The following is a 22,289-nucleotide window of genomic DNA, read 5'->3' on the forward strand; positions in this document are numbered from 1 at the left end:
TTGGCAGAATGCACCTCAGCATTGTGGCTTTGAAGCACCTGAAAGGCTGTTATAATACAGCCCTGTGAGCTTACATGGAAGGATATATACATCATCAAACCACTCGGGATGTACAGCCTCGATTAGACTAAATGCTGGTTCCATGAGGCACTGGTGGGTTTAACCTTTTGCTTCAAAAATAATCATTAGCACATTACGCAAACACAGTGTAGGGGAAGCGGAAGGTCAAAAAAGAATGTTTAAAAATACTTGCCTTTAAAATTTCAGTCCCTTCTATGTTACCAAAATCTAATTCAAGGGGTCCAGCAGCTGCTGGCTCTGAGATTCCTTTGGTCCGAGAGCTTTAAGTTTCAATATGGTTTTCAAATCAAGTCTTTCAAGCTCTTTTGCTGTCTTTAGTCCTGTTTCTCTCCTTTGTGTTTCCAGGGGTAGATTAGCTCTCCAAGGAACAGCTTTTTGCAGAGAGATGTCCAGGAATCCCTCGGGTAACAGCTGTAGGTTGGCAGCCTATATGTCTGTACCACACTGCCATAGGATAGAGGGTTGATCTATGAAGAGAAGAAAGAGGAATAGTAGCAATGAAAATATGTTGTAGTAAGAAACACAGGCAGCTGTGGAAGGCAAGTGCAACTTTTGCATAACACCAGCCTTTGTTAAAACATCGATATTGCTACCCACAAAGCATGAGAATCCCCCTCTGGGTGGCTAAAGCTGTTTAGCCTTCTAAAACATCCCAAAACATACACAAATTGAGCTTGGCAAGGAGTATTATTAGAATAATTTTCCATCAGAGAAGCTGACGCAAGCACCAGCAGGATTTGAGAGTGATGCTCATTACACAGGGGTGTGGAACTGCCACTTGTTGCATTAGGAGGCTGCAGTGGCTGGAGGGATGTGGATCTCCCACTGCAGACAGCGATACTCTGTTGGGGCTGCACTGCGACTCTATAAGCTCCTCTATAATGGGCTTGTTAAGCCAGATTTTTTTATGGGCCTACTGCTTTAATGTGGTAAGCCCTCAGCTATGCTTTAAGCTAAGCCTAATATCACCTGATATCCACCCAGTGGAAACGAGTCTCAGCAGAACAGGACACATACCACGCGATGCCACACAGGGCTGCTCATCATTGTTTTAAAGTAAGCCTGCTTGCCTGAGTTCATTATTTTAAAATTTGATTTCAAACACCATCGCAAGAATGACCATGTCTGGAGTCTCTGCCTACAAAAGTTTGTGGCCTCTGATTATGATGAAAAAGTTGCTGTATTGGCCTTTTGGAAGACGGGGGAGGCACATGGGCATGTTAGCTGGATAAGGGGTCACAGAAACAGATTAGACCTTGGAAAATCTCATTCCAGTGAAGCATTTCAGGGCAGAGAGACAGGTGAAGTCCAAAGGATTGATCCAGTCTGGCCAAGATCTGATGCATGAAAAAGATGCACAGCAATAGATTGTCTCCAAAAGCGTAAACACATTACACAGAAATGGTGGGTCTCAGAAAACAGACCATGAGAGATGCCAAGGTGAGGAGACATACAGAGCTAGAGGAAGTGTGGGCAGCGGGGGGAAATGGAAGGACATCCTCCTCCAGTGAAAGGGTCCAGCTGTGGAAGAGCTCATACCACCTGAGGCATGTCTAACCCAAATTCATGCAGCTCATATTTCAAACACGTTCCACAGCCTAAAGGCCAAGGATCGACCACAGCATTTATGGGACATTCTGCATGACTGTAACCAACCTCATTGCATTGCTGTCATAGATGATTAGCTTAAAAAAAAAAAAAAAAAAAAAGACAAAAAAAACCAGACCAAAGCAACCTGTTCCCAAAACAAACAACAGTAAAACTTTAGGAACTATTTCTGCCCATTTCCTCAGCTGTAGGCAAACTAGTATGTTTTAAGTGAAAACATGCTGGGGGAGGATAGGAACTGCTTCTACACAAGGGAGATACACAGTGTACGTTCCTTTCACTATTAGTTACGTGGGCCGGGAGGTTTGGACACAACATTTCTGGCTGAAAATCATCCCCAGGCAGAGTGGTGACACTGAGCAGCAACACTTGCATACTGACAAATAACAAGAGATGGTTTTACGCCCAGTGCAATATCTGTGTCTGCCTGTCCTATTATAAATGGAAACAAACAAGCAAAACAAAAACAACCATTTATTAGGGAAGTGGCAATATGAGTTCCTTTTATGCAATTTCTGTACTCCAAAGCTATAATATACCCTGATATAATATACATCCTTTGTTTCATAATGGAGCTGTTCCCTTTTCCCTCCCTCTTTTGCTTAACCCTTTTCAAAGCACTTGCTGCAAATGATGACACTTCCAGCAGAAGGTACACAGATGAATCAAACCCACCATGTCTTCTTCTCACTGAGCTATTGGTTCAGCTGAGCCACACTGCCAGAAGTATTTCTCCTTGTACACCAAAATAAAGGATTTTAAACACTAATGAAAATACTGAACTATGTAAGACTTCCTGGAGAAAACGAAGTAGCATTTGGAATGGAAATATCATCCCCTGCCCTCTGCCTGCCTGTGCCTCGACTCTGCATTCCAGTGACACTATCTCAAAAATAAAACAATAATCACTTGGCTGAACCACAAGTCAAATGTGAATGTTCAAAACCAGCATTATTGATACCTAATCCATTACCAGCGCCCCAAAGGACAGCTGTGAATGTATCAGTCACCTACAGCTGAAATTGTTTTGGGCGTAGTTATGTGCACACAGCCTTACTTCCACCAAGCGTGGCTCCAAAGGGCTACCATACGGGGACGGGACAAAGCCACTGTGAAATTTCTAGAAAGGAATATCATCACGTACCATAAATAAGAATCTTAGTATGTCGCTCAAGAATAGGCTTTTTAGATTGTCCTCTCAGAATACCTATCAGAAAGTGGTCTACTCATCAGGATTTCTGACGCGAGCCCATTTTTCTTTTCCACCAGTACAAACAGAGCAAAAAAGTGCCTTTACTGACTCTCTGCTCATTATTATTTGAACAGAAGACCAAGACAGACATCCACTAAAGCATTTCCACCTCTGGATATGATGACTTATGCTATATTCTAGATAGCAGAAGGATCTTTCTGCAGTGGTCCAAGGAAAATTCATCATATTCATATGACTCACTGCCTCTGCTCTCTAAGTCATGATCTTTTTCCTCTGGAAAAGCTATCCCATCTCACAAACACACTGATGCCAAATTCTCTGCTCAGCAGCTCCTGTGCCTCATCTTTGGTGTTTGGTTTCCTTTTAATGGAGTCTTCTGGCCACAAAGAATGACAGATTTTGGTTCTTACACCACTACGCTACCGAAACACAGGAACTGGGAAGGCAGCATGCTTAGAAAATGCTAGTTTTGCCCTAGAAGACATCTGTTGAAGGGATTCCCTTTTAAATCGCTACTAGCTGGTGTGCTGGTTCCTCGCTAATCTGATCTTTGCTGAAAAAGGGCTGGGGATGGACCAATGATGGAAAAAGCAAAAGAATTGGGAAGCTGCAGTTAATTCCTTCCCATGCACTCCCTCAGCACCCAAATGTTTTTTATAAATTCTATACACTACTGGCAGACTCTCCTCCTAGGATGCAAAGAGCAAGAAAAGCACCCATATGATATGGCAGTACTCTGGCAAAGTCAGGAAATGGAAATTTCACAATCACTCCTGCAAGCATAACGAGAACTTCACAGCTACCATCATACCGTATCTTTTCAGAAAAAAAATTCCTTTCGTTCTGATGGCAGAGCATGGAAATTGAAAGCTGGAGAGGGACTTTTTACATGAGTACGTAGTGACAGGACAAGGGGTAATAACGTTAAACTGACAGAGGGTAGACTCAGGTTAATAGAAGAAAGAAATTCTTCACCATGAGGGTGGTGAGGCACTGGAACAGGCACCCCAGAGAAGCTGTCGATGCCTCGTCCCTGGAAGTGTTCCAGGCCAGGCTGGACAGGGCTTTGAGCAACCTGCTCTAGTGGAACGTGTCCCTGCCCATGGCAGGAGGTTGGAACTAGATGATCTGTAAGGTCCCTTCCAACCCAAACCATTCTATGATTCCACAATTCTATGATTCTGTGAAATGCAAGATTACAAAAGCACAGGTAACCTCTTTCTATGCACCTTGCAAGAGCAACTCAGGAGAATAACAGGAGGCACTTCTCTCTCTCATCTCACACACATACTCATCCTGCTGGCACCATGGAGCAGCTCAGGCTTTTCAGCACATCTGGAGGGGAACACCTTTTACAGGCTCATAACTGTCCTTCATTCTGGACCGTTTACCCATCTTTTGCTTCTCTCAGTGTTCAGCAATGATTAAGGAGAAGCTGCATGGAGCCAGGAAGCGAGGTGGTAATGACATGAAGTCTTAACTCCAGAAGTAACAGAGCCCCATGTTTCTCTCATCTTTCACATTTCATTCCACACCATACAAGACACTGCATTTTCTTTACACAGAGGACTCAAGCAGGGCATTGAAGAGAAAGCAGCAGCCAGTCATTGCGACATATTTCCCTTGTTTCAGCATTTCACAGCCGAAATTTTTTAAGTGGGGCCTTTCAGTGAGATCAGTCTCAGAACTGCTACAGAAGAGAGAAGGACCTTGGGGTCAGTCTGAGGCAAAGTCTGCAGTAGAAAATGTCACAGAGGGCACAAGTGGCTTACCTGCATAAGGAGGCGAAGAGGTTTTCCATCCTGCTGCTCAAGGACTCTGAACTTCACACCAGCTGAAAAGAAACAAAACAAGGAAACGAAATCCATGCTGGAGAAAAGCCCATGCCATTTGCTGTTCAGCTCTGGTGGCTGAGCATTGATTTCCTAGAAACGAAGTCTTTAACCTTTCTTGATTTGTGAACCCTCACACATTTTCAACAGGAAGCACAGATTCTCTCTATAGTGTTTTAAAGGGTAATTACAAACGATGTGTTTCTCTTAGCTCCGTTAAAAGCACCCTTTGACTTCCAGCTTCAAAATGCAGTTCTAAAGAAAGTACAAAACCTAGAAATCGGACAGCCAGACCCAATGATGACAAAGGGACTGGAAAAATCTCTTTTCCCAAACTTCCATCAGAATGGGAACTCCACGTTAACAGCAGGCAGAGAACCCACCTTTAATTTGTGCTCATGTGGATTCGGCACCTGTGCAAATCTTTCCCTGTTACAGACTAACGGAGGAAAGCGGATGGCCTGGAGGCATTAAAGACATTTCAAAGCAATCACTGCCTATTAATCCCAGTATTCGTAAGTTTTTAACACACTACTAACCCCGTCAAACCTGTCACTTTTATATTTCCTCCTGGTCTTACTACATTCCCAATACTTGAAAGATGAATAGGAAAGGTTTTGGATTCCAGTGGTGACATACGGCACATGAACATTTAATGCAACGTTTCAAACAAAGGTAACAACTAGGACTAGAGGGGCATTTAAAAGATGTCATATCACTTCACAGAAATAAAACCAATCCATCTTCTGCAAACCTGTACTAGCCAAGTGTGTCTCTATTATTCCTTTCTACAGGTAAGACGATGAGGCAGGAGTAATGATGTGATCTGCTACAAATTTATTTTTTAATGGCCTACAGATTACTACAATGCTCAGGAGTCTGAGCAATTCACTTCACAGAAAAAGCAGGAAGCCTCAGTCTACTGCAGGTCACTCTAGCAGAGAACCCTAAACTATTCCGTGATTGCCAGCCAACTCCAGAGCTCAGGGTTCTGCTTTTTCTGTACACCAGCATCATCAATAGCACAAGAGAGGTTGGGACATGAATCCATTTGCCTTCTTTCATAAGACAGTGCGCTAAAGCAAGCTCACTGCTTGTTTGTATTCCAGTAATGGAGACACCACCATGACAGATCCTACAGAACTGTGACAAAACTTGCCCCAAAGTTTGTGATGTGAATATCTACGTACCGGCCAAGAGGAGAAGAGAAGTAGAGAGAAAATTAACTGATCTGTGCATGATCAAACAGTACATTGGTGACTTGGGTGTGGGCACAGTCTGAGACCCCTGAACCTCACTGCTCTGCTTTACTTCACACTCTAAATCAACATCACAGTGTACCCATCCCAACCAAGGTGGCATCCCTTGAGCTCACGCTGGGCAGACAGAACTCTTGCAGAGAGGACATCAGCTTTGATGTATTTGCAAAAGGCTTTTTAAAGTCCAAAGCGTTTCACTTCTGATGTGTGGAAGGAAAATACGGATTTCATTTCTGGTGTGTGGATGGGTTTTTCCTATACCCTCACCACAGCTTCATCGATATAATACTTTGTCAATTCAGAAACTGAGTCAAAGAACTTGGAGGCCAGATGCCATGACTGAACTGAACTGAACGTAACCACTGCATTAAGCCCTTGCTGATAGCAAAAGCTATCCACTCCTGTTGGCAGAGCTGTCTTCATGGTGTCTGTAAAATCACCTGCCGTAACATATGCCAGAGGATGTCTTATCCAAGTTCTGAGTCTGAAAAGGGAGGCAAAACCTAAGCAGCGAGGACATCAAGTGATGTGTACTCTCTATAGTCCTTTGAATTTAATTCAACTGTTCCATCTGTTACCACTCCAATGACATGTTTTTGTGCTGGGGCAGGAACACAGGCTGCAGAAATTCTCAGAGATGCCTCTTCATCTTGCAGGCAGCATGGCATTGCAGTGTTCTCTTTCTTAAAATGTTTAAGAGAAGCAAGCAAACATCCAACAAAGAAAGTAAGTCAGGTAACAAACTCAACTGAGAAGACAATCCTCTGCCTGCAGAAGGTAGCTGGCTGAATGAATCTGAGGAGAAGTAACCTAAGACTGATGGGAACATACAGCCTCATCTCTCAGTGGCAACAAGATTTCCTTCTACACTATGACCTGCTGTTTGCTGGGTCAATTTTCTTCAGCAGCATCTCCCATTCTCCAAAGACAGCCCTGAAGGGTTAAGAAGTTTCTGCCAGGAAATTCATGAAAATGAATGCTGAAAGCACACATGGAAACCCAACAGTTCATAACATGGCTCTACCTTCCCAAAATTGTACCTGGCATGGGTCCAACAGTCAAAGTTGTTATCGGTTGCCTCAAGATTCCTCTGCATTTGATGACTAGCCTTGGTTTAGTGATGATCAAGCTCTTTCTTATATTTAAATTCTTGCTGCATGCTCTTTAAATGGATGTGAGATGATAATTTAGATCTGCTTGATTTTAACCAGATTAACCATAGCTGTTGACAGTCAAACCCATTTCAGAATGACTCTTTACTCTAATGCCAGACATAGTTGATGGTTAGCAAAAGTGGAAAAACTGTGATTAGTTTCAAAACGGTGACAGAGCAGTTTCAAAACCAGAATGCTTATCTGAAACCTGCCCAGAACTCTGAAATTAATCCAAACACCTCAGCTCAGGACTTCAGTTAGTCATGTCAGCACGGAACTGAAGTGGCTCCATTGATTCACAGCCACTGTATATCCGGCCCTTTGAAACAGCAGATGTTCTAAGTATTTTTGTAATTCGGCTTGTTTCAGAGCCCAGACCCCCAAGGTTAACAGCTTGTTTAACTCTCAGAACCTTTACCTGACCTGGTACACTATAACTGGATCAAAAGGTGAACTCATTTGTACGGTGCTTGTTTGGATGTCACTTTTAGTTGCCACAGGCTTTGTAAAGATGCTCCTGATCCTGCTTCAGCATCAAATTACTTTCGACTGACATCCTCATCCTGCAGTAATTGGTTAACAGTACGGACAACTGCACAACTTGAGCCCTAGGTTCTTTCCTGCCCCGCCCTTATCTTTCTATTCAGAAGCTACCCATCGCATCAAAATTAAATGCATAATGCAAAATCCTTGACCTTCCACAAGTGCAGTGCTGAAGGACTTACCTGCCAGTCTGTAGGATCTGCAAAGCCGAAGGATGACTGAATAAAGGGGCAGCGAGTCAATCAGGTCAACTAGCAAATGTATCAGGCCTTGCACAATCACCACCAGCAAACGGAGCTACAAAGAAACAGTTTAATAAGAAAATCTTGTAGAAACAGGAGATGCAATACTTGCAAATTCATGAGCTGATGTGCAATCTGACATTGTTGTGTGCTAAGCAAAAGCCTCTCAAAGTGAGCTTGAGGTCTACAAGTGCTGGGCATCCAGACCCTGCGTGAGGTTCCTCAACAATCTTAGCTCAAGGGTGTAACTGAAATGAGGCCCCTAGAGATGTAGAGGCCGTGACCCGCAAGGACACGAGAGCTGTTCCACTTTCAACAGCACGGTCTAGAAGGGGGAATTCAGGCTTCCATTTCTAGTGAACTCCATCACTGTGTATCAGTGAATGTAAATTTTTCTCCCTCCAACAGTGAACTGAAGTAGATTATTTCTGCCTGAAGAAACTACATGTAGAACATCTAAGCAAGAGCAAAACAGGCAGAAATGAGCTTCCTGCTCTGTGTTTTCTGTCTCCTCATTAAAGCACCTCCTTTTGTCACACTGCATTTATTTTTGTTGCCAAGCTCATCTGAAAAGAGAGGCTCAAAAAAGATATTGAAACCATGTGATGGCCACTGTCTGTGGAAAATTTTGCTCCAGACAGGCCTCAGAGAGGACTGGTCATACTGGGGGCAGAAAAGAAAAATAAAGAAGTCCAACCCTCAGAGCAAAGCCTGGCTGAAAGCATTTAACACAGCAAGTTAATTTCCTGAAAAAAAGTTCTGGATCAAACTAGAGGGGCCATCACCTCAGACATGGGATGGAAAGATTAAAAATTATTTCCGAGTGAAGGAGAGGGGAACAGCGTGTCCTGCTGATTGGGATTTGCTGGGAATTCCCTTTGGAGAAACACAGACGCGTATCCTGAATTCCACTTCCTTGGCCTACATGGGCTGTGTGAGAACCCTTCCTGGGACACTCCGATAAGTATTATATTTTCTTTGTGGATGACAGCAAATGATTAGGAAACTTTCTTTTAACATCTCTGAAGACAGTATATGACTAGCTGCAAGGGTTGAATCTTACCAGGGTGAACACCAAATAATACAGTGCAGTCGTAGGCAGGAGGAATAGCAGGATTGTAAATAGCAAAGTGCCAATAAATAACTAGGGGAAAAAAGAAACACAATCAATCATTAGCAGAGCAATGTCCAAAAAAAAAAAAAAGAAACTGTGAGACAAGGAAAGTTTGCAAGACTCCTTAACATGGTTTTTTTACCCCCTATGTGAAGAATGCTGTTACCTTGAATATTTTCAGTACTACTTCTCTCACTGGGCCTTTTTAGAAGGCTCCTTATTATAGGAGTACATTTGGAAAGATAAATAAGCTGGATCCTGACAGCATTTTTTCCTTTATAGACAATATCCAAGATTTCCTATTTCAGACCAGCTTCTTAGGAAACAAGACTCACATGATCATGCTGTTTGTCCACTCCCTATCCCCATAGGTTTTAAAGACATCAGTCAGATTTTACCAGAACAATGTGGAAGGGTACAAAGAAGCAGAAATTCGTTAGTGTCCTGGTTTCAGCTGGGATAGAGTTAATTTTCTTCCTAGTAGCTGGTACAGTGCTGTGTTTTGGAGTTAAAATGAGAATAATGTCGATAATGCACCGATGTTTTACTTGTTGCTAAGTAGTCTTTTCAGCTTCTTAGGCCATGCCAGGTGCACAAGGAGCTGGGAGGAGGCATGGCCGGGACAGCTGATCCCAGCTGGCCAAAGGGATATTCCATACCATTTGACATCATATTTTGGGGAAAGCTGGCCAGAGGAACCGGTGCTTGGGAATGGGCTGAGCATTGATCACTGGGTGGTGAGCAGTTGCATTGTGCATCACTTGTTTTATATATTTTTTTATTGCTATTATCGTTGTAATCATTGTTATTATTATTTCCCTTTCTGTCCCATTAAATTGTCTTTATCTCAACCCATGAGGTTTACCTTTTTTTTTTCCGATTCTCTCTCCCATGCCACTGAAGTGGGGGAGTGAGCAAACTGTTGTGTGTTGTGTTCAGCTGCCCGCCTGCCGGGTTAAATCACAACAGGTAGGGACTTTTGAAGAGAATTGAGAAGTATTTTTGTTCCTCCTTGTTTTAGCAGAACAAGCAGCTGGGTAAGAGCTGACAAAATCTGGTTGATAAACATTCCCAGCATCAGTAGCTGGATAGTCAGTCCAGCCACAGAACTTCTGCCTCTTGCTCAGTGGGAAACTGGGAGAGAGAAAGAAGCTGGAATCACTGGGGTCGGGGCAGCAATACTCAGAGGATGAAGGAGAAAAATCCATAGGAAAGCAGGTGTCATTAGCTCTACTACCCACAGAAAAAGTTATTTTTATTCTGGTCCAGCTCAGTTGGTGTAAGTCTAATCAATTCCAGCTGGGAGAAATGCAGATTTATGACAAATACGGATCTGACTCTTCAATTTTCAGTCACCACTTCCAGAGCTGAGAGGTGACAGGAACACAGGGCACTGGCATTTCTGCAACAAGAGATCACGGCTGCAGTACATTATGAAAGAAAATGACCCAGACAGTCCTGTCACAGAGGTGGATCAACAACCCAAATTTATGTACGTCACCAGAAATAGATCATAACCCAACCCATCCACTTCACAGCAGTTGTTTCCTCCCTCTTCTGTCACTCCACTGCCATTGCTTAACATCTCTAAAAGTCTTTTAAGGTCTGCTTTGAACGTCTCTTCCCATCCAGGCCAATGACATAATTCCCAATGGCCCTTGGAGCAGCAGGATGAAGCCTGAAGTGCCAAACCAATTCTCCTCAAAGTACACAGGCACCAAGCCCTGATGCAAATTGCCTTCCTGGCACAGAGGCTCTTACTTTTCCATCACCAAAGAAACAGAAAAATAGCTCCTCCACTACGGTGTAAGAAGCTCAAGGTTATCTGCTGCATTGGAGAGAGAGGCACTGGCGCTGGAAGTTACCAAATATTATTGTATTATTTTAGTGATGTTTGCAACTGCCAGCGTGACTCTGCTGAACTTTTGTGTGGCATTTCAGAAAATAAAAAGAGACTACAGCGTTTGACGAAAAAACAGCCTCTGCTGCTTGAGTGAGAATGTGTGGGCCAGGCTCCAGCACAACGTGAATGAAACAGGGCCTTTTAATAGAAATGCTGGCACGTCTGTTACTGTGGCAACACTGCTGGGCATCACTTTTTAAATTGCCTCCCTCCCCCATACCCACTCCCATGCTCCAGGAGCTGCAAGCATCTGCAGCACCCACTGAAGTTCACCAGGGTGCCTTGCAGGTGCTCAGCACTTGCCAGAATTAGCCCCCCTGAACACACAGAGAATTTAGAGGTGCTGCAGAGCAGCAGAGTCCAAGCATTTGGATGAAAAGCCACGGATGCAGAGTGCCATGGCATGCACTTGTTCTGGGCACCACAAAGCCTTCCGTGGCTTCTGTCCCAATATTAGCCGAAGCAAGATAGGGTCGTATCGCCCACGGGCAGCGTCCTGCAGCAAGCCCCAGGCACTGCAACACTACCTGGTCCAAGTCGTAGGAGCAGGAATCCACCCGCTGCCGGAGGACGTTCCACTTCTTCCCGCGGAACAAGCGCCAGAGAGATGACAGGCCGTAGATCTTCAGGCAGTAGAGCCTGAGCAAAGAGAAGATGCTGTGCATCAGAGCTGTGAGTTTCTGAGCTTCAACACAAAACAGCCATCATCATTACACTCCTGTGCCCACTCGCTTACCAACGCTGCAGAACTCACAGTGGCAAAAGAAATCAGCCCAAGAATGATGCAGATAGAATACTAATTGCTCAGTCAATCATATTCGGGCTGGCCCTTGGCATGGGCCAAGCAGGCTACTGCAGACAGCTCTGGACCAGGGGAAGACAATGGCCACATCATGGCCCGGGGCTGCAGCAAGGCTCTTGATTTCTGCTCCTGCTGATGAAGAGGCTGCCATATGGGAAGTGGCAAGTGCTGTTGGAGGGTGGCCCCTATGAGCAGCAGCAATCACCAGCACCATGATGCCACCTTCACTGCAGCAAAATAAGCTTATTCCCCTGAGCTCACCTCTGTCTCTCCAGTTCTGTTCTGCTCTGTTCCCCTTGCTCCACACCCCTTCCACAGCAGGGGAGCTAAGGCCTTACTCCTCACACTTGAGTCAGTATAATTCAGTTTTGCCTCGGCAGCACAAAGAGGCAAGGGAGAGGACTAGAGCCCTTGCACCTTTAGTAAACCACAGCTTCAAATGTCCATAAAAGCAGGAAGAGATCAACTAAACGGCTGGCAGCAACCTTTCCTTAGGCTTTTGTAACTTGGTGCTACGACACTCAGAGCTACTTCCCTCCCAGAAAAATGGCAATGGTGAGACAAGCTTGGGGTGATAAGGGGTGGGAAATGGACGCCTCTACGGAATAACAGAGAGGAAGAATGAGCTTCTGGGATGCAGAAGAAGCACAGAGATCCATGAGCAGCAGTGCCCAACATAAAGGGATATAGGGCAGTGGGACAAAGCCAATCTGTGGGGCAGAACAGAGCCTAAGAAAGCCTGAGCTACAAAAGCCAGACTGGTTAACCAACCTAGTTAAGGCATGGAGACTGCTCACATTTCAAGGCAGGGTTGTGAAAGCAGAGGCAAGGAGTCTTATCCAGGAGAAGCAGCTGGTTTGAAGAACATCAGCTGCTTCAAGGAATTGGCGGGGTGCGCCCAGACTGGCAGGCACAGCTCGCTGCACTAATCCCTAGGCAGGAGGGTGCACAGGACAACCCCAGGTTGCTGGTACGCACCTGCCCCATTGCTCTAAGGCCACACACTCCCCCGCACACCCTGACGTGGCACCAAGCAGGTGTTGCTGCTGTAGTACCTGCCACACCTTCCCTGGCTGCCTGCACACACTTGCCTGCTCTTGTTTCACCATGTGGTTTGTTTCAGAAGGGGATTTCAGGCTTCAGCAGAACCTGAACCAGCAAATTCTTGTACTAGCTGCAGGAACACAAGGTGTTGTGGTGGCTGTGTTGCTGTGGGTGACTGCTGTCCCTTCCCGACTCTCCACGGGGGGCACCTGACACAGCAGGGGCAGTTTGTGCCAGCGGCAAGATAACATATATCTGCTCTATACTCCTAACAAACAGCCGAGGAGGGGAGAATGGCGCCCTGCAGTTTGCAAGGGAAAAGCAATCAGCTGAGAAAATGCTTTTCCTGTTTCCACTCTCTGCACAATTAGAAGGAACAAGGCCACTCCTCACAGCCCAAAACCGAAATTCCAGTAATCAGAGGTGTTGGGAAGAGACTCCCCATTACTGACATCACTGATTTCAGGTGTAAGCCCTGTGCTCACAACAGATCTGATTCATAAATCATATCTCGATATTTCTAACCATTCCCTAAACTACCCATAACTAAAGTTCTACTATATTTCTTCTGTTGTTTGCAATGTAAAGCTCTGTGCTCACAGTCTGGGAATAAATGATGACCATTCTGTACTTAATAAGCCAAAAGTTCCTTTATTTATTACCTTGTCTCTCATCTCCTTGGCAAGAGCAGCTATTCCCCAGTGGCCTGTGTGGTATCTTGCTGCAGCATGTGTTAATGGAGGGCGGGAACAGAGCATGTTGGTGGGCACCGTTTGCATGGTAACCCTGATGTACCCCGGATGTGTGTCAAAGCCCCGTGCACTCTCACATGCTCTCTCAGAGTTTCTGCCTCTCAGGTCATGGGCCCTCCAGCAGGGCCACTGCTTTTGTGTCCTCTGCTTGTCACACAGTTTTATTTTTCCAGGTCGTTATCAAAATAAATAAATATTTAAATGCAGGAGAACTGAAAGATAGGTTGCTTGTATTACTCTGTAGCCATCACTTCTACACGCAAAAAAGAACACAATAAATTAACTGCTGGCTAAACTGTGAATTCAAGAGAACTATACCAGGATTGAATCCTCCACAAGTTAAAAACATGCCCTGCATGTTCAGTGGCCCTTCTCTCCAAATGTAGCCAAGAGACAACCAATACAGACCAACTCACCTGGCTCCGTAGACATAGAAGCAGTAGATATGGAAGGTCAGAAGCGCAATGATGTCGGAGAGGATGCAGAGAGCCACAGTCAGGCCCAGACAAGCCGACAGACCAACATACCAGAGGATCATCTCGATGAATGGGGACATCAGGTGAATGTAGCCTAGTGGACATTGCAGAGTGTCAGTATTTGACTGTCTTTGGAGAGTGTCAACAGGAGGATGTCTCATTCTCCCCACCCTAGAACATTGTTCCAGAAATCACAGCCATGAAAACATGGAAGTGAATCTGGAAAACTCCTTTAGATGTCATCTTATGTTTAGGAGGGCCAACCGAAACTCTCTTTCCCCCCAGGTTTCTGTTCTGGTGTGGCAGCTCTGTGAGGAGGCAGAGGACATGCTTAGCTTAAACAGAGCAGTCACCTTGCTCCACATGTGATTTGCTTTTCTAGATTTGTGTCTAGGTTCCTAATTACATTTTTAACTGCACATATCAACCTTTACTGCAGCCATTCCCCTTTTCTTGCTGTTCCCACAAAAGCCACCATATGGCTTTTGTAAAATCAAACGGTGTGGAGGCACACAGTCTCTTTCATCAGTAAAGTGGAGCAAAGTCACAGAAACAAGACCATACTTCATTGGGGAGTCACGTAAATCAGTGTAATAACTAAGGAGTTAATGTCCATTGTGACTGTACTCCTTCATCAAGACACTTATCAAGGATAGCAGGGGCGTGTTATTTCAGGAAGGGACTTGAAATAATAAAATTGCACTAAGCTGAAGTCAGTGATAGGGTTGGCATTTGCATCTTGAGAGCACATTCCTCATCCCTATCCTATCCTACCCTACCCTACCCTATTTGCTGCCTCTTATGTGGCAAAGACTACAAAAGCCTACATAAGAGCTCAAGCTTGCCCTTGGACACTCACCACTAATGGCACCAAGTAAGCTCCATCGTGATTTGCATTTCTTGCAAAGCATCAATACAAGTACTTTATTTAATATGCATGACTTCCTTGTGTGGGAATCCAACTTTGGCTTGAGTTCCCACAGCAGGAAGACTCACAGACAAGTTTGTACTTGCAGTAGTGCATTTTGATTCATTATTCACCTCTAGGCAAACATTAAACACTCAGGAGGGAAGAGATGAAAAGAGAGGCTGAAAAGTTAAACAACTGCACTTACTAATCCAAAGATGGATGTGGTAAAGGAAGAAGCGGCCCAAAACCTGATCCAAAGCTCTGTTCATTTTCAGTCCAGCTGGCGCTCCCATTAGCCACTGCAGCAGGTCCTGGAGCTCTTCAGCCACATGCTACACATGGAAACAAGGCATCTGAGATAAAAAACTGCTACTGCATTGAACGGGTCCAGTGCACTATACGTGCTGCACCCCCCAAAGTATTCTTACCACACCCTTCAACCCAACGAAAACAAAAAAATCCAAACAACTACTTTACGGACAACTAGTTAAATTGGAAATGCACCTTTATAGACTCTTTACTGAATCCAAACATAAAAGCAGAGAGGAAGTTGAACTGCTTAAATAGTCTCAGTGCTGGGAACATGAACCTAGTGATCGCCACCTCTGGTAGACTTGCACAGTGTGATCTCTCAGTGTAAGAAGAGTTCTTGAAAGAGATGGCAAACGGTGGTGCACAAATTGACTTCTTTGCAAGTCAACTGAAAAGTCAGAACTGAGCAAGTAATCTAACTATGGGGAAGACTGTCAGGATTTTAAAAGTGGAAGATGGCAGTGCACTCATGAGCAAAAAAAAAAAAAAGCGAATTTTTACAAATAACCTGCATGTGTCTTCAGCGGGGTAGAAAACACAATTATATAAATGTATTTCATACATAAACAAACTTTATTGATACTCTGTGGTGTACTACGCAAGATTAACCATGCTGTATAGCACTGATCTTGCCTACCACTATCATGTGTCTCTGCAGGCTTCATGGAGAGATACCCATCTATCAACCCAGTATAAAGCAAGCCCACTGAATCAGTGAGAAAAAAGCCTAATGGAGCTCAACCCCAAATCACTGAGGGCTTTGACTCACAATTTCTGGTGCTTTAATCCCAGGCTGATGTTATTTGGTGATTTTCTCTCTCCACCTCACTACTGTGCCGGAGGTCCCCCTTGCAGTCGCAGGGCAGAAGATGGGGTGGCTCTGCTCCCCGGTCATTTCCACCTGACCTGCTCACCTGAGCTGAAACCAGCAGCGAAGTGCATTTACCAGGCTGTGAACTGGGATGGCTGAGAGCAGTAACCTCCAGCAAATGGGCAGGGAACACACCTGGAAGAAGTGACCTCTCACGCTGTCCCACATGAACAGAGATTGTGAGTAGAAGTTTTCTACCTCTGAAAAACCCACTTATAGTCAAGAGCATGCAAGTGAATTGCGCTGCAAATTGTGCACATGTAGAAGAATCAAGACATGCTACCTACAGCTGATGCACTGTAGCCTACTTTCCCCATCATTCATATGGATAATTTCCCTAAGAGGAAATTATTTCCAAGGAATGATTCAATTTTATTTATTAATCAACAGGATCCTTGTAAAATGAGTTTGCAAACATTTACTTTTAGTGTAGTGGCAAAATTAATGGTTCCATCTTCAGTTTATCCAAAAGGATTGTCTTTTTATTTCATTCATTTTCCCTCTGTCTCACTGCAAGGCAGAACTGATTTGAACCCACGTATCTTACCTCTGTGGCTGAGCAGCGTTAGCTACTTTATAAATAGACTGTTTTTAATATTTAAACTGTTGGACTGGTAACTTAGAAAAACCATTTGAGGATTTTAATGAAATATTTAAAGCTTGAAAGCAGTCCTTCGGCAAGGCTTTTCTTCAGCACTGAATACTTCTGGATGCTGCCAGTCCCAGAGGTGCTACTAAATTCTGACAGGGGCACGTAGCTCTGGGAAGGTGCCCTCGCTTGCTGTGATTTAGCCGGGCAAAGCATTTCAAAACACAGTCCTAACCTTGCAGGTTGTTTTCCAGCCAGATATTTTAGGACTGATCAATAGCAAGCCGAATCAGAGAAGGTGACTGAGAGTCCAATTCTCCTGTTGCAGTCAAGAATACTGAATGTGGCCAGTATTAATAAGATACAGTGAACTGGAACTGTTTCATAAAGGGCTGCAGGGACATTACCAAACTGGAGACTAAAGCTAAGATGGTTTAGGTGAGATCACTGTAGAAATATTTTCTTAACTGTCATGCACTTCTTTCCAGCGATGGGGAAGGGCACACAGTGCACTGCGGGTGGGCTTGACGAAGCACAGTGCGAAGTTCCTGCAAGTCAGAGCAAGCAGAGCCAAGCGCTCCCTACCAGACATATTTGCCCTCTGTCTGTTGCAGGTGTTTGGGGCTCTAAGTTATACTGTTTTACAAATTATCATCTAATAATATTTTCCAGGAAATGTCCTCTCTGCTTGCTTTGTTTATGGATTAGCAGAACGCGACTGAATAGGAACTTAAATCCAATTATCTCTAAGCAGCAGGAACATGTTTGGAGGCATCATCTATGATAAATTTTTAACTGTTTCAAAGAGATTACAGTTTAAGAAAAAGAGACATCAGCAAGGATGAAAGAGATGAAGAAGAAAAAAAAAGGATGATGATTTACAAGCAGGTCTTCTTTTTAAAACAGACAAATGTAGCACTTTGAATCGGGTAGTTTTGAAAGAAGGCTGTCTCGTGGAAGGCAAAAACAAGGACAACCATTGGGAAGCCTGGTGGGATGGAGAGGAAGCAGGAGGGTAGGAGTTGTGAGGGCACCTATGGAGAGAAGATTATTCACATTTTCTATTCTTGGATTTGAAAGCCTGCTTGAAAAATTAGTCCTTCATACTGCATACAGCTACTTGCCAGTTACTCCCTAGGTGTCTCTGAATCACATCTGCCTCATTTACTTACAAAAGCAACTTGTTATTACAGTCAGCACAGCGCAGCTCATCAAGCTGTGAAAGTGGGAGCTGCAGTCAATGATGTCTTGTGCATCACCAACAATTGCTGGCTAAGTGCTGATTTGAGAACCATTATACCAGGGGATGACGAACGATGGCTCGGGAACATGGCTTTATCCTCACGTCAGCAGGCTGAGCTTGTGACCCTGGTAGTTGTTGGGAGGCAAAATAACCCACCTGCATCTGCTTCCTTCCAGAGAGATGTTTGCTAGGAAAAAAAATGAGCACTGTATCTAGCCCCCACACAGCTATGATTTTGTCAATATTAAAAATCAATCAAACCAATAAGGTTATACATTATATAAGGTTAGCTCGTCAATATTAAAATCAACAAAATCAATAAGGTTAAAATAAGGTTATGCATGTAACCTTATAATATATCATAATCTTATTATAATATATATACTGTTCTATTTAATAACACAGAGATGTAAGGTCAATGCCACCATCAGATCTGGGGGACATATCAAAAACAGAATAGCAAGGAGCACTAGGGAAGGAAAAGTAACTCATTTTGCACATGGGAAAGTTCACGTTACTGAACTTGGCAAAGCCCAAGTGATGGGAATAATGCATACCAGATGGACACCCAGCAGCAAAGAGGAAACCTACTGCTGAATGGCTAAGGGGAGATTTTGCTGTCATATTGGAAAAGAAGTGGTGCTGGCTTGCACACCAAACGCTGAAGTCATTGGTATATTTTGGGATCACTCAGATCTGCATTTTTTAAGGCCTGCACATAACGCATATAAATTAATGCCCATCGAAGGCAGTAAAAGGACTCAGAATTATTTTATGTCCACAATCTAATATGCTTGAAAGAAGAGAGTAAGGCTGGAAAGTAAAAAGACTTGCAAATGGCCTGAACTGATAAGCTTGGAGATCATGCAGAGAAGAAAGGCACCAACTGACTATGAGGCCACCCACGCAAGGAGGAGTTAACGCTTCCAGGAAAGTAAGTAAACAGCTCCTCATGATACCAAAGTAATGAAGCCTGCACATGTAGGAGACATGGTGAAAATAACTGACATTATGGTGCATAAGCTGAGTGACAGATGAGCTATGCCACTGAAAGAGGAATGAACGAGCAACTCTCATAAGCAAGTCTATCCAGGACAGGTGCTGGGATCAGATACACCTTGAGCACGGAGAGTATCCATCTGCCAAAGACACTGGGCAGATGGAACCCCTCCTGGAGCCACCTGTGCAAACAGGAACCCAGCCAAAAGCCACTTCTTTGCAGACTCGTTAAGAAATCAGATTTCTGAGAGCTGGACACTTACAGTAATCCCACAGTGAGAGCTCTAGAGAACATAAATGTACTCATCTGAAATATCTGTAAGGGAAAAGACTTAAGACTTAGAAAGATATTTTTATGGTATAGCTCAAATACAAGAGCAAGTGTATTGCAAGAATTGTGGTCCTTTCTATCCCACCACTGCTGCTGAATAGCGTCTGCAGCAATCCTTAAAACACACAATCCTTAAAAGTTTGACTATGAAAAATAACAAACCACCAACAATCATGATCTGTATCTAGGTTGGACACTCCATACACACTTTCTGAAAGCACAGCATGTCCAAGAATGATCAGAGACCTATGACTTGTAACAATTAATAGGTTAGACATGGACCAAGTGGATCATCATCAAAGGAAATGTGAGCTCTTCCCAAGAGTAGGAAAATAAATTACTGCTGGAATTCTCAAATCAGAATGAAATTCCTCCCAACCAAGAAACTGGAGAAAGAGCAAAGAGCAGATGTTCTCCAGCTGCTAGAAAGAAACCAACGAAAAGATCCACCTTCTCTCCCAGAAATGAAAGTGGACAGAGACAGGATTACGTTGTGCAGCTGCGCAACAGTGCTCAACATTGACTGCGCATGTATTCCCAAGACACAGAGGCTCTTAAAATGGAGCTAACTTCAGATTAGTGGTCTGGTCTCCAGCCTTTGAAGTACATTATATTAATATATGTTCCTTACTGCCACTAAACAGATATATTGGAGCACTGCACCTAAAATGAACCAGCAGAAAAGCAGGATAGTATGAGTCATACTTGTTCTTCATGAATTTATGCTGATGTCCAGGGATCTTAGTGGGCAAGAGGAGCTATGTTTGAGAAAAATCACAGGACACAGCAAGTCGTCCTGGTTTACTATCTGTACACCAGAGCTCTTAGACAGTATTTCAGGTGTTTGTATCCTGACTGGCTAATGCCTTTCGATTTCCTCACAAAATTCCTTTTCACAAGCACAGCTACACTACTTATCAATTCTGACTTTTCGGCAGTTTATCAGATTCAATCCAGGTTACAGCTTTTTTTTTTCCCCCTGAACACCCCACATAGCAACAACTTGAGGACACTTCCTGTCGACTCCAGAATAAAAGTGTTCTGGCTCAATAACCACTCAATCTGCAGCTGCAGAGCTCCGTCCAAGCCATAATTGTTACTTTAGGAGCTGGAGCAGCACTCCGGTAAACATCTAATTACTATTCACTGCACATGCAAAGCAGAGCTGTGCTCCTTTCGAGCAGCCCCAGCAGGCTTGATTTGAAGATTTCACTATTCTTGAGGAGACCTAATTTGCATGACTTCAGACAGGACTCTCTGAAATCCTTCTGCGTAAGGCATTGCTTCCTTACAACTACCCCAGGCATCAAGAGCTGGTCAGTACCCACAGCAGGTGAAAGAGAAATGGCTTTGGCCAGACTTACGTCAGCCATGGGGATGAGAGTGTCAGCGAGGTGACCAATTCTGTTCTTTCTGTACAGCCAGGACATCAGCAGTACCCCCAGAGCCACATCAATCAGCAGAGAGACAAATATGTTGGCTTTCCTGCACACAGAATAAGGAGAAACAGTGTTAGAGAAAAAGGACAGACAGCGTTTCATATTTCAATGACAATTGTTGGCTTCACTTCCATCACATCTTTAATGTCCCAGGAACATCAGGACAATTTGTTGAAGAGGCACAGTGTAGAGATCTTTTGGCTTTCAGTGGCGTGCTGTTACTTCTGTGGCCAAACGTGGAGCCACTCAGAACCTGCCACACCACAGAACCTTTTTTAGTAAGGGGAGTGAAGAGTGGGATTGAAGCTACAAAGAGGAATGTTAGACAAAGTGGGTATGTGTATATATAGGGGAGGGGATTTACCAATACTAAGGGCACCAGCACCTGCAGTATCCACATAGAGATCCAACGGCTTTCCAAGAGGTACACTTTAGTTGAACCACTACTGAATGTAATAAACAGTGCTTGTGGGTACACAGACATACCCAGAAGGGCTGCTGAACTGTCCCTTCTCTGCTAGAGTTTCTGAATGAAATTCCATGATGTGAGTTATTCAGGAAATCATATTAAACAATCACAGTTACTTTTGGCCTTCAAATCTGCTAATCTATTTTAAATGTTCCCTGGGAGTCTATTACTGCAGGATCAGAGAAGCACATGGAACAAGGGTCACTGTGTAATGGCCATAGGGCGTTCAGTATCTGTCCCAGATTTCTGCCTCTCCCTGTTCCACTCACTGTGCTGCACGTTTGCTTTTTCTGTTACACTGACTTTTGTTACTGCTGTTGGAGTCTCTGGTCTCCAGTTACTGCAAGAAAGATTCCCCAAAAGACTGGGTGAAAGAGAGAAGCATTTAGACCTTTCTGCTCTTATGGAAAGTGCTACTGAATACTGATTGCAGTTTTTGGTTAACAGCAGCATATGCGAAAGCAATGAGCTTGTGGGAGTAGTGATAGCAAAGCACTGCACACGTGGATGCAGTATAAGCTTTCTGTGGGCAATATCATGGTTGCCTTTTCCAGGCTGGGGATAAAGGCATATATCTGGCAAAAGGCATAATTCATATAAACAGAGTGCAGAGTAAAGATCTGCGAACTAGCAGGGAGTAGAACAAGTGAGGCAACATAACACGGTGCAGGGAGGACCCCGTAGGGCTGTGCGGGCACAGGATCTATGGTTTGGGTTCCCCAGAGGAGACGGGGCTAGAGCAAAGACACGCACAACTTGAAGTGTACTCCATACCTCATTAGTTGAGTCTGGTTTTGAGCCTTCTTGTTGCTGCTGATGACCTGGAGGTGCTGCAGGCGATGTCCCAGCTGCTCACAAATTGAGAGTTTGCTCCATAAGAAAGACAAAGGCCAAAACTTCAGCACCCTGCAGAAACACCATGAGAACGTCCCCTTTTGCTTTGGCCATACAGCAGGCTGTACGGCATACAAACCCGACACAAAACATGCAGGGTAAAGTTAAGGTTGTGTAACCAGGTACAGTGTCAACATACCAACATTAAAGAATATTAGATGTTAACTACCCTCTTAAAGGTTAACGGAATTAAGGCAGCCTTTCCGGAT

General features: G+C 44.1%; 1 protein-coding gene across 1 annotated transcript in view; it reads right to left on the reverse strand.

Moving 5' to 3' along the window:
* Positions 1 to 310: 310 nt before the first annotated feature.
* PIGQ (phosphatidylinositol glycan anchor biosynthesis class Q) overlaps positions 311 to 22,289 on the reverse strand; it is a 31,250-nt gene continuing 9,271 nt past the window's right edge. The window contains exons 3-11 of the mRNA XM_065645120.1: positions 21,961 to 22,092; positions 20,643 to 20,763; positions 15,139 to 15,265; positions 13,964 to 14,117; positions 11,477 to 11,588; positions 8,996 to 9,076; positions 7,873 to 7,987; positions 4,675 to 4,736; positions 311 to 548 (exon numbers count right to left, since the gene is read on the reverse strand). Coding sequence (XP_065501192.1) covers positions 396 to 548; positions 4,675 to 4,736; positions 7,873 to 7,987; positions 8,996 to 9,076; positions 11,477 to 11,588; positions 13,964 to 14,117; positions 15,139 to 15,265; positions 20,643 to 20,763; positions 21,961 to 22,092 — 1,057 coding nt within the window. The 3' untranslated portion in view covers positions 311 to 395. The remainder of the gene's footprint in view (positions 549 to 4,674; positions 4,737 to 7,872; positions 7,988 to 8,995; positions 9,077 to 11,476; positions 11,589 to 13,963; positions 14,118 to 15,138; positions 15,266 to 20,642; positions 20,764 to 21,960; positions 22,093 to 22,289) is intronic.

The sequence above is a fragment of the Caloenas nicobarica genome, chromosome 14 (genome assembly GCF_036013445.1).
Source record: "Caloenas nicobarica isolate bCalNic1 chromosome 14, bCalNic1.hap1, whole genome shotgun sequence".
Taxonomy (NCBI): Eukaryota; Metazoa; Chordata; class Aves; order Columbiformes; family Columbidae; genus Caloenas; species Caloenas nicobarica.